This window comes from Drosophila ananassae, chromosome 3R (genome assembly GCF_017639315.1).
Source record: "Drosophila ananassae strain 14024-0371.13 chromosome 3R, ASM1763931v2, whole genome shotgun sequence".
In the NCBI taxonomy this organism is placed as follows: Eukaryota; Metazoa; Arthropoda; class Insecta; order Diptera; family Drosophilidae; genus Drosophila; species Drosophila ananassae.
In genome coordinates, this window is record NC_057930.1 from 28,685,407 (window position 1) to 28,696,702 (window position 11,296).

An 11,296-nucleotide genomic window follows, 5' to 3' on the forward strand; every position below is an offset into this window, starting at 1 on the left:
CTTCGGAGGTTATGTATTTAAAATTTACTCATTTTAAACTTAAATAGAACCCAATATTTTTCTTTTATTCCTACATTTTTGGCGGTCAAACAAAATTAAACATAGTTATTGATAATCAATAAATTCATAATTTGCAGCATTTCAGGCGATTTACAAAAATTTTCGACAAATGAAAGTTGTATTGAAAAAATCCCCAAAAACAGCGATTTTGCGTGTTAGGAATGCCTAATTTACATAATTTTTGTTATATATTTGTATAGATATATATTTGTATCTTAATATGTGCCCCTAATTTTCAGCTTGCTTCGAGTCTTTAAAAAAAATTAAAAAAGTGTTTTGACCAAAAAGTATTTTTGTAACGAATAATAACAATTGTTCGCCGCCTGCCGACTAGTCGTCGGAGTTCTTGCGCGTGGATGCAATGAGGTTGGCGGCACTGGTGGCATCCGGGAACATGGAGTGGTAGTTGACAAGGGGAACATACGCCGCCGTTATGACCCGACCGGCGAACCAGCGGCCATGCAGAGCGTTCACCGCCAGAACAGCCGTCGTGGTGCTCGGACATTTTACGTAGACAGTGCCCGTCGGCGACACGGTATCCACATGTATATGCAGCACCCCGCCGTGCTTGGCGCACTCCTCCAAAACGTCATCCCGGATCTCAGCATCCCAGGTGGGGTTTGTCTCCGTGCGGGGATCGAACATGTTGGACAATATGAAGCACTGCGTAGCTATCGATGGCGCCTGCTGTTGCTGCTGCACCGGCGCCGGCTGAGGGGCAGTCGCCAGCAGAGCATTGGCAGCAGCCTGTGGCACCGCAAGTCCGGCTCCCTCCGCCAGTTTGAACATTAACTGCAAACGACCCGTAGCACCCAGGTCGATGCCGGTGCGGTCCATTTCGTCAGTATCCAGCGAAGATGTATTCATGTCCAGGCGTTCAGTCACGTTACCAACCTTCATAAGGCGACCGGCTAGCTCAAACCCGTTCAGTTGCTCCAAAGCCTTTTTAGCGTCGTCAGCATTGTGGTACTGCAAAATATACAAATTACGTTTGCATTAAAAAAAAAAAAATGATATATAGCAAGAAAATCAAAAAATTAAGTATTCGTTTTAAAAACTTACCGTAATAAATCCGTATCCCTTGGACCGACCCGTCTCGGTATCCATAATCAGTTGAATGGCATCGATCTTGCCAAATGGTTCAAATATACCCCTCAGCATGTCCTCGGTGATGTTAAAGTGCAGCGATCCCACATACAGTCGCATGGGTCCTGTGTGGCTCTTAGGCTGGAATGCGGGGGCAGCATTCTGGAGACGATTCTTTTCAGCCTGCGTATGTTGTACCATGATAGGCACTCCAAGCAACCGCTGGCCAGATAGACCGAGAGCCAAGGCCACGGACTCGGGGTCTTCGAATTCAATGTAAGCAATGCCTTTGAATCGCTTTGTCTTGTTACACAGGATCAGGCGCACATCCCGAACCTTGCCCACACTGGAGAAGAACTCCTCCAGATCTCGAGCCCGCACACGTTGTGACAGCTGGATGCAGAAAACAGTTCTCGCGTCCCGCTCCTCAGGGCTGAGCTCGGTGGGAGGAGTTCTATCGCCTCCAGCTCCGTTTGCCGGGGAGCGGCGGCGGGGAGAGTAACTGCCACGCCGGCGACTACTGCAATTGAAAAAGGTTATTTTGTTATTTTTGTTCAAATCATAATTCAAAATGACTACTACTAACTTTCTGTCCTTTGACCTAGAATGGCTGCGTTTGCGTTCACGGATAGGACTCAGCCGTTTCCGCTGATCCCGCGAGCGGCTGCGACGACGCCTGTCCCGAGACCGATCTCTTTGCATGGACTTGCTTCCGCCGCGACGGTCTCTAGAGCGTCGTTCCCTTTCCCGATCGCCATACCGCATGCGACGATCATCTCCGCCACCTCTTTCATCCCGGGATCGACTCCGGCGAGATCTGTCGCCCCGGTCACGCTCCCGCTCCCTGTCGCGCTCTCGGTCTCTCTCGCCACCACCACGTTTGTCCCGATTTCGGTCTCGCTCTTTGTCCTTGTCTCGGTGACTGCTGCGATCATTGCCGCGATCACGCCGGGATTTGCCATCACGCGACCCGCTGCGACTGCTGCAAAGTAACAAATACATTAGGATTTAGTCTAAGCAACTATTTTCTATTGATAACAGATACTGTAAAACTTACCGGGATCGTTTGCTATATTTTTTGTTAGAACTTCCACTGCCGTTGCGAGCTCCTCCGTTGTTCTCGGCATAGTCATCATCATGGCCACCTCCAGGACTGTTGCTGCCGCTGCGCCGGCGTCCGCCACGTCCCACGCTGCCCGCACTGACACTCTGCACAGATAGGTTTGGTTTTGTTCGTTTTTTTTGGTTTTTTTTTTGTTTAGGATTGGATGTGGGTTGGGCATAGAGGATGGGTGACGAAGGGAAGACGTCAAGCAATAATTTACATACAAACAATTGAATTATTTTTGACGATTGGTATCGGTTTTGAAGTGGGTGGGAAGACAACGGGAGGAGTAGATCGTTCGTTACGATGTCGTTGATGTTGGTTGATTTTCGATTATATCATTTGAGTTTGTTATGATATATTATTTTTCAGTTTCGTAATTATATTTTTTTTGAATAAGAGAAAGCAAATCAAAGTAAATTAGTTAAATTTTGGAATCTGCAAGTATATAAAATAGAAATGCTTAAGTCAACAATGACCATGGCGGGATCATTGCCAATTTATAGCAAGTTGGTAATAGAGAGTATAGATATCTTATACGTATTCTTGATTGATCAATAGATTAATATATATTGTATATGGCACACACACAGATGGTTCACGACGACGAGAAATGTTGTCTCCACATGGGCAAATTTCTCATGCTCATTCTCATTCTCAATCAGTTCAGTTTTGGGGAATGTTTAGCGCTGGCTAGTGGAGTGGAGTGGACTGGTTGATTGGTTCTCAAAAAGACGTCGTCTATATATATATAGGACATAGACATTATATAAGTAAGATTGTAATGCTATATAGTTTAAGAATTGCTTATTACTTTTTGTTTATTGGTTCAAATAAGTTTGCTTTGACTTTTGTGTTGGTCATTACTTATTTTTTGACTTTCTGTTTATGGTAATTCTTTAATTTTTGAGCGATACTTTCTTGTCTGTCTGTGAGTGAGAGTAGTAGTAGTGCTGCCTGCTGCCCCAGACAAGTTAGGAGGAGTTTATCTGAAATTTAGTGCACGTTCAGTTTCATTGGTTTACAAAAAGCAGTAAAGTAACGGAATTCAATTGGATTGTGTTCAAAAAAACTCAAACATAAACAGATTATATGGATTACAAATGCCTAGATATGTTTTGGTTTTTTTATTTTATATTTGTAGTTGGTTTTTTTCAGTTTCTGGCACATTCAAAACTTACCAAATGGTCTCCAGCTTATTGTGTTTAGAATGACCAAAACAATCTTTAGCAACAATATTGAGCTTATACGATTCTCTGCAAAGACATTGTACCCTTGAGGATTATTCTAGCTTTTTGTTTTCTTTTTAATGGTGATTGTGTGAGGGTATTTTTGATTGATCTAAGTGAGACGGCAGAGAGGGAGAAAAAGAGCACTTAACTCCAATGTTGAAGATTTTCGACAAGTAATCGAAAAGATAGACTATTTTTGTTTTGGAAACAAACAATAACTCCGTTTGAACGGAAACTTTTTATTTAATTTCGAAGTTTCAATAATACTTCCGGTGTTTGCTACAAATTACATGTTGGGGATGTTCAAGTCGGCAATTAAACCTCAATCGGACAATGATTGGTTTTCCGAGAATCATTTTCATAAGCATTACTAATATGAAATCACACTACTATTCATAGCTATACTTCCACTAGTATTGTTGAGCTATAAATAATTATAATGAAAATAATAGTGTCTCAAGAAAAGGCATATAACTTTTAAAATGCACACATATTTGCATATTTAAATCGCACCTAACGTTGATGGCGTAGCTAATGTCAAAAAACATAATTAATGAACGCAGATGCTAATATTGATATTGAGGACTCCTGAGCCAAACCAAACCTCTGGTCCTACCTTGGCTCCTTTTGCCACCCACTGTACCTACCCCTCTTTAATCGGATACGTATCTTTTTACCTGAACAAAGTAAACAACGTGCTCGTTGCACACAATACCTACACAAGTATACTTTCGCCCGCCGTGAAGTTGCCGAAATATTCTGCTCGCGTGCAGGCACAATGAAAAGATTCAAAGGAATACAGATACAGCGGCGTTACGCCTGACGACTTAATTCAGCAAAAAATTTAGGCTAAAAATCGATCTAGACTGGCGGCCAGAGTGCATTTAGTGCACATGTATGTATGTACATAAATAGGTTTCGGCGTGTGTGTGCCCCAGACGACTTACATACAAACACAAATGCACGTACGACGGCGCGCGTGTGGGTGTCTATGTGGAAAAAGTATACAAACAGACATATGAAGTAACTGTTTTTTTCGCAACAAAACAACCGCATTAATTGGTACAAACCACTTGGACTTAATTTAAACATAATCACCTGGTGGGTGGAATTAGAAACTTACGTTCTTCTGGTATGGCGCCTCTAGCATCGCCTCCACATCAAAGTCCTCGGCCATGTTTGATTTCGGTTCGCTGATATTTTTTTTCACTAGCCAACCTTCCGCTTCTGGTGCGGGGTGTCCTTTAAAAGTCTGCTGCTCGGCTTCTGACACGTTTTGGAGAAATCAAAAAGGGGTGCAGGTGCACAATGCAATTTGCAGAGCCACTTACGATCTTCGTTTGCAATGATAGCGCTAATCAAGATGCGATTCTTCAATTTTGTCACTAGATTTTTTTCCCTAGCGTGGCTGCTTGTTTTTGGCTTCAGAGATGTTATGAAAACTATCGATTTATCGGAATATCGTTAGGGTACTTCAAAAAATACTGTCTTAAAAGATGCAACTTTATTTTACGGTATATTTTTAAATTATGATACTAAATTATGATACTGAAATACTATTTTATTTTTATGGAATCCTAAATACGTGAAATGGCTACACTAAGTTCAATACCATCACAAAAATCGAAAAACGGCAAAAAATTCTGTTGGTAAACATATGCGAAAAAACGTTGGCAATTAATGCACCACCATGTTATCAGTAGACTTGAGTGAATGCAATCTTCCTGAACTGACCCAGGCATTTTGAATGGATTCCTGCGACTTACCTGTGCTGAGATAGAGATAAGCACCTGCAGCTGCCGTTGAGTCATCAACCAAATAAGCCAAAAACAAGAGCAACAGAGCAGCCTTGGAGCCGTACGTTAGCACCACCACCCGCCTCCAGGAAGAGAGCAGTAGTAGTAGTCCCAGGTGAGAGGCAAGGCGTAGTCTCCAGTTGGATGGCGTAAGCCGATCCAACAGCCACCCCCACCGACAAACTCATTACTATCTAACGATACGCGTCGCTGACTAAGGTGTGTCTAAACTCCGAATTGGGACCAACTAACTTTCGTCTACGTTTGCAGCTCGAAGCACAGACAGGGAAGGGTAGAAATGGAAGACTACAAGTTCCTGTTTAAAATCGTCCTTGTGGGGAACGCTGGCGTTGGGAAGACCTGCCTGGTGCGGCGCTTCACTCAAGGGCTGTTTCCTCCGGGACAGGGAGCCACTATTGGTGTGGATTTTATGATTAAGACTGTGGAAGTTGAGGGGGAAAAGATTAAGCTGCAGATCTGGGACACGGCCGGACAGGAACGATTTCGCTCCATCACTCAAAGCTACTACCGATCGGCTCACGCTCTGATCCTCGTTTACGACATCAGCTGCCAGCCCACATTTGACTGCCTGCCCGACTGGCTACGCGAAATCCAGGAGTACGCCAATTCCAAGGTTCTCAAAATCCTTGTGGGAAACAAGACGGACCGGGATGATCGCGAAATTCCTACACAAATCGGCGAGGAGTTTGCCAAGCAACATGACATGTATTTTCTAGAGACATCCGCCAAGGAGGCGGAGAATGTGGAGCGACTGTTTTACGAGATCGCCGCCGAACTAATTGGCCAGGCACGAAGTAAGGACGGAAGCAGTGCTGCAGCAGCGGCGGCAGCTCATCGACAGTCGGAAGGCAGTTCTATAGGTCTTGGGAGTTTCAGTGCCAAAGCAGCCCAAAGCAATTGTTGTGGTGGAGGGGCAGCTGGAAGCGTTGGTTCTAACTCTAGTCAAGCAGGCTAAAGATGGGGCCAAACGGGAAACTAAGAAAAGTTTGAGTATACATAGTTTAGACTTAATCGTGATATTCCATTGATCTTTTAAGATCTTTAAGAATTTATAGTTTTTTTTACACCCCTCGACTCGACAAGATCGCCTCTATTCTAGATACCTTATCCATTTTACTAAACAATTTTATTTGTAATACTTTTTTGATTATTTTTCTATGAAGTGTTCCACTATTTAGATACAACTTAGATTCACTAACGATTTTATTTTAAGTTCCGATTCCGAATATCACGATTAAATCCACTCCAAAACTAAATGTCAATGACTATGGATGCTATATATTTGTGTTAAGAAAAAACTCCATTGGATGTGTAGACTTAAAGCGCCTGATTTTCTTGATTAGTATTATTAAAACGTATTAATTCCATTGTGGATTAGTTACCAAGTGAGCATCACATGCAGTGCTTCAATGAATTAATGATATCAGCAATGCTATGCACATAGTTCTGTTTTATTAAAATTGTTTCTTACTTGTATATTTTATAAATTGTATTTTTTTATATATATACATTTTGCAATATACATATTTATTTAGTTATTTTTAAATTTTATGATTAATGTGCAATTTTAAATGGTACTCAGAATAGCAAGTAAGGTGATTTTATGACATTCCAAAAATTAAATATGTAGTTGAAATAATGAGATAGGTCAGGAGGATAAATGGAAGACAAGAAATAAAAATAAACTACTATTGTAATTAAATTTTTAAAACGTTTTATTTATTCTATATTTCAGCCGCATCTTTTGATTCAGCATAATTCTGGTTGATTCATGGGTAATGAAAGTAATTGTGTAAATTTTTCTAACAACGTCATATTATATAAAACAGCCTCTCTAAAATATAAATTTACAAATCTATGCTTTCAAAAAATCATTGGCCAGCTCCACACCAAAGAATACAGCAGCGGTTGAAGGAAAAGCACGTAATAAAATAGGAAAAATGCCGCGAAAGAGAGCTTTAGGGCCTTCGTTAGCCATGAGGTTCCGAAACACACTGCGAATTCCGTGTTTATAAGTGCCTTCCGGTGCTGTAAATCGAGAATGATTTATTAATCCCTGCAATTGTTAGAGAGTCTGGTGAAAAGCTGACTCACCCGATTGGAGGCGACTTTTAAGTACGTCGAAAGGTACGGCCAAAGTCCAAAACACCATGCCAGCTGTACCTCCGGATAAAATGGTCGATGCAGTGCTGATCTTTCCCGTCTGCGACTTCTTTCTGGCCAAATCCTGTAGGAATTCGTAGGTCACAAAGTAAAAGCCGGTAGGGGAATCTGAAAAATTATGAAATTTTAAATACAATTTTGTTAAATGCTATTTGGGTTAGCCCAAAAACCTCTAAGAATACAAGCGCAAGTTCCCTTGAATAGGCTCTTGATGCCCCCCTGCCTGTAGAGTTTTATTGCGGTGTCTAATGTGCCGTGATAGAGCACGGGTCCACTAGAAACTGTTTGTGTTTGCAGGAGGACTTTAATGCGATCGGAGGGCACGGTGACTAGAGCGGAACAAACCCCCGCCAGAGCTCCGGCTACAAAGATCTGCGGATAGGTGAGCGCTATATTGTCGTCCGATTGAAACAATCGCTTTCCCGCTGCATAAACCGCAAAGTCTACAGCATAAATGGGTGTAACGCCCATGAGGGGAGCAGAAATTCCTCTATAAAAGCCTCGGATTCCCTCCTTTCGAAATGTCTGTACGGCACAATCGGCGACTCCTTTGTATCTTGCGGATTGTCCTGGTAAAGGCAATGGCATGGTTTGAAGGCGAACCTAGTTTAAAACCATGAAGACATTAATTTAAAAAGTCAACTCTATTTTTATGCTTACTTTAATCGTGTCCAGCGGATGTCCAACAATAACGTTGCACATCCCGCCAAAGCCTCCAGCAATAAAGGACTTGACGGGATTGGCCTTTTGGGCTGAAGACTGGGTAGTGTTCTCCATCATTCTGTAACTGGGACTGTTTATATAAACAAAGCAGCAAATCCGTCGGACGCACGTGTGTGGGCTTCGAAGATTTTCTACTTGCGCCTACGTTATCTTTTGGCAAAGTGTGTGCTGACCTATGCTAATAGAGTTGGATTTGGGAGGCAGTAACGCTACTTCCATGATCAGTTGGCGGAGCTGTTATCTATTTAAAAATTTCATTTGATTCCATGGAAATTGCAGCGGTTTAAGACCTGCCAACCTAGGCGAAAAGTCAGACACCACAGACGCCCTTAAAAGTTTTGGCAGTGATTAGTTAATAATTAAAATGTAGCTTAAAATTTAGCTAGAATAGTACCAAAAATTTACAAGCGCTGTAGTCCGATTTTTACTGTACATATAATTTTCCCCTAATAATATGAAGATTTGTGATATGTGTACACAATGTGTATATGCATTTGTTCTAGAGAATCAGTGATTTCAAACTTAAGTAGCATCTCAGCAATCACTGAATATTCTTTGTCATTATTTAATTCTCAAATATAAATACATTTACATATGCTTGGAAAATATGATTTTTAAATTTTCTCCAGTCTAAGAAGCTGAGATGTGGATCTAATTTCAATGTAAGGCTCTTAATGTCTTCTTACTATACAGCAACCAATAATTGCCAAATTTGCACAAACATTTGAGAAGTAAATGCAAAAAATATTTAAGATATAAAATTACAATAATCATTTGATTTTGAACTGCTAAATTGTTTTGGAACATCGATAGTAATTTATTTTTATTGTTTTTAGAAAGAGGCTGTTGCGATTTTGTTATCTCTAACTAAAATGCCATCGCTGAAACACAAACGATAACACTATCGATAACTTGTCATCCCCATGCAGAAAAGCAAGAATGTTTAAAAATTAAAACTGAATGCAAAACAACTGTTTTTATCAGAGGAGCAAGTGTAAGAACACGTTTGGCATCACGCATGGTGCTGTTTTCGCCGCTTCCGTTTACCAAGCTGCTATCGAAAACATCAAATACCACTTCCATTTGCTGCTGACGCAGAAGAAGAAGAAGCAGCAGAAGAGCAACAAAAACAACACGAGCAGCAGTCCAAATTGTTGCGTATTGTTTTTTTCATTTGCTGTCGAGAACGGATTTCGTGCAAATTGTGGTGTCCAGCATATGCATAACTTATGTCTGATAAAAGTGCGAAGGAATCATGTATCAGTCGTAGTGCGATCTGCAGCAGCAGGCGCAAAAGAAGAAAGTGAGGCGTGGAGTGGAGGAGCGATCGAAAATCAAGCAACGTATATATATTGAAGCGCTAGCAGGCACGCAACGTGTTCTGACTGCCATCAGTCAACTCAACGAGCTGTGTTAAACAATGTCCCATGGCGAGGATGTGCTAGACAACTGGGAAGAAATTGACGAGGCAGGGGTAAGCGAGTAACTGCATCTGAAATCATTGTCTATAATTAACGAATACAAATTATCTTAGCTCTCGACGACATTGCAAACAAAATTGCAGACAAGTGACGAAAGGCCCGCTAACAAAATGAAATTGCTCCAGCGCCCGCAGAGTCTCCAGGAGAGCAATGCCAGCGCCAGTGCCAGTGGCGGCAATCCACCGCCTAGGCAAATAACTATTGCGCGAAAACCGCCTGTGACGGTGCTAGAGGCTGACCAGCAGGCCCAACCCGTGATGATGGTGCTGCACAAATCGTCGAACGAGTACGATGCGGCCACCTACGCAACTCCGACCAGTAATCAGACGGTAAAGATTCTGCGACGGCCGGCGCAGGCTGAAGAGCGCAGGGACACCAACGGAGTGCGCCCAAAACAGCCGATTAAAACGCTCAAGCAGCGCGAACAGGAGTATGCTGAGGCCAGGCTGCGTATTCTGGGTGCGGCCAAAAATCCAGAGGATGATAAACCGTTAGTAACCTTGCACTCTGACTGTAGTTCTTATAAATTATATTTTACATTCCATTCAATTGACCATTTGGTTGGCTTAGACTTTGGTAGTTAAACGATCTCTAATGATCTTGTTAACCAAGTAACTTTAAAAAATCAAACATTTGCATGCTACAGCTTTAAAACTAAAGTTTGAAAAATTGAGATCATACTTTTACCCGTTTTTCTAATTAAAATTAATCATAATTGTTAATTTTCATTATTCCAGACCCGCCACTAGCACCCCAGCTGGTAACAATAGCACTGCAGCTTCCGTGGCCGCAGTGCCACCTGCCACTCAAGCTGCAGCCAGCAGCAACAACAATGTGAACAACAACAACGGCAGTCATCCGGCCTCTGGAATGCACCGATCGAGTTCGGCACCCAAGATGTCTCAGGTGTCACCCATGTATAATAACTACAACAGCTACTTTCCGGGGCCGCACAATCAGCCTGGTCTGAACTTTTACTACCCGCAGCAGCAGCAACAACAGCAATCGCCTTCGATTCAGCCGCATTACAACCAACGTTTGCCGCCATACGGAGTTGGCGGAGGGCCTGTGGGAGGCGGTGGGATGTCGGTCCAGGCGCCGACACAGAACGTGCCAAATTCCCAGCAGAGCTGGTCGCCCGTAGTTGGTGGCAGTGTGTCGGCCGCCTTGCTGCGTCAGCAGTCGCTGCAATCACCACAGCAGCAACAGCAGCAGCAGCTTGCTCAGCATTCGCATCCTTACAACGACAATGTCCTTCGACTGCCTAGAGGTCCTTGTCCAAACGGATCTATTGGCTTCCAGATGCGCCGGTAACAGACTGCAGCAATGGAACGTGGTGTCTCTAATTCAACAGCTTCTATTATCATCTTGGTACATTGATTCCAAATGCATGTTTTTATATAAAACACCACTGAAAACCACCCAAACAATTCATTTTGAGATTCTGTGGCATTAAACATTGTGACGTTTACGTGTTGCTTTATCCACAGGTTGAACACAAGCATCAACAAATTATCTAAAACAAATTTTATGACGGACTATGGTAGATATTTTGTAAATTTACAACTCACACCACACAATTTTGTATAATGCGTACTAATAAAATAAAATTATTATTTTAAAATATTC

General features: G+C 42.2%; 4 protein-coding genes across 12 annotated transcripts; 2 read left to right on the forward strand and 2 right to left on the reverse strand.

Annotated features, from left to right (window-relative positions):
• Positions 1 to 9: 9 nt before the first annotated feature.
• Positions 10 to 4,945, reverse strand: LOC6497772 (RNA-binding protein 39). 5 transcript variants are annotated; one of them, XM_044716175.1, is made up of 8 exons: positions 4,607 to 4,943; positions 3,433 to 3,507; positions 3,066 to 3,240; positions 2,841 to 2,992; positions 2,204 to 2,355; positions 1,733 to 2,128; positions 1,123 to 1,666; positions 10 to 1,029 (listed from the first exon to the last, which is right to left on the reverse strand). In XM_044716175.1, exons 6-8 carry the CDS (start codon positions 1,909 to 1,911, stop codon positions 391 to 393), a joined length of 1,362 nt encoding a protein of 453 aa, XP_044572110.1. In that variant the 5' UTR covers positions 1,912 to 2,128; positions 2,204 to 2,355; positions 2,841 to 2,992; positions 3,066 to 3,240; positions 3,433 to 3,507; positions 4,607 to 4,943; the 3' UTR covers positions 10 to 390. The 5 variants fall into 5 exon arrangements, with proteins under 5 accessions (XP_044572110.1, XP_014761813.1, XP_014761814.1 ...); XM_014906327.3 differs by lacking the exons at positions 2,841 to 2,992; positions 3,066 to 3,240; positions 3,433 to 3,507 and having other exon boundaries at positions 4,607 to 4,746; positions 4,815 to 4,945; XM_014906328.3 differs by lacking the exons at positions 2,841 to 2,992; positions 3,066 to 3,240; positions 3,433 to 3,507 and having other exon boundaries at positions 4,607 to 4,749; positions 4,815 to 4,943.
• An 86-nt stretch (positions 4,946 to 5,031) lies between these two features.
• LOC6497759 (ras-related protein Rab-30) lies at positions 5,032 to 7,002 on the forward strand. 4 transcript variants are annotated; one of them, XM_014906321.3, is made up of 2 exons: positions 5,032 to 5,498; positions 5,550 to 7,002. In XM_014906321.3, exon 2 carries the CDS (start codon positions 5,578 to 5,580, stop codon positions 6,253 to 6,255), a length of 678 nt encoding a protein of 225 aa, XP_014761807.1. In that variant the 5' UTR covers positions 5,032 to 5,498; positions 5,550 to 5,577; the 3' UTR covers positions 6,256 to 7,002. The 4 variants fall into 4 exon arrangements, with proteins under 4 accessions (XP_014761807.1, XP_001961411.1, XP_014761808.1 ...); XM_001961375.4 differs by having other exon boundaries at positions 5,032 to 5,394; XM_014906322.3 differs by having other exon boundaries at positions 5,044 to 5,132; positions 5,187 to 7,002.
• Positions 6,998 to 8,528, reverse strand: LOC6497771 (mitochondrial magnesium exporter 1). 2 transcript variants are annotated; one of them, XM_032451594.2, is made up of 5 exons: positions 8,296 to 8,528; positions 8,124 to 8,244; positions 7,634 to 8,066; positions 7,395 to 7,571; positions 6,998 to 7,328 (listed from the first exon to the last, which is right to left on the reverse strand). In XM_032451594.2, the coding sequence occupies exons 2-5, from the start codon at positions 8,241 to 8,243 to the stop codon at positions 7,156 to 7,158; spliced, it is 903 nt and encodes a 300-aa protein (XP_032307485.1). In that variant the 5' UTR covers position 8,244; positions 8,296 to 8,528; the 3' UTR covers positions 6,998 to 7,155. The 2 variants fall into 2 exon arrangements, with proteins under 2 accessions (XP_032307485.1, XP_001961410.1); XM_001961374.4 differs by having other exon boundaries at positions 8,124 to 8,527.
• A 231-nt stretch (positions 8,529 to 8,759) lies between these two features.
• LOC6497760 (probable basic-leucine zipper transcription factor R) lies at positions 8,760 to 11,293 on the forward strand. Its single transcript, XM_001961373.4, has 4 exons — positions 8,760 to 8,848; positions 9,023 to 9,660; positions 9,721 to 10,157; positions 10,405 to 11,293. Exons 2-4 carry the CDS (start codon positions 9,607 to 9,609, stop codon positions 10,979 to 10,981), a joined length of 1,068 nt encoding a protein of 355 aa, XP_001961409.1. The 5' UTR covers positions 8,760 to 8,848; positions 9,023 to 9,606; the 3' UTR covers positions 10,982 to 11,293.
• Positions 11,294 to 11,296: the final 3 nt, after the last annotated feature.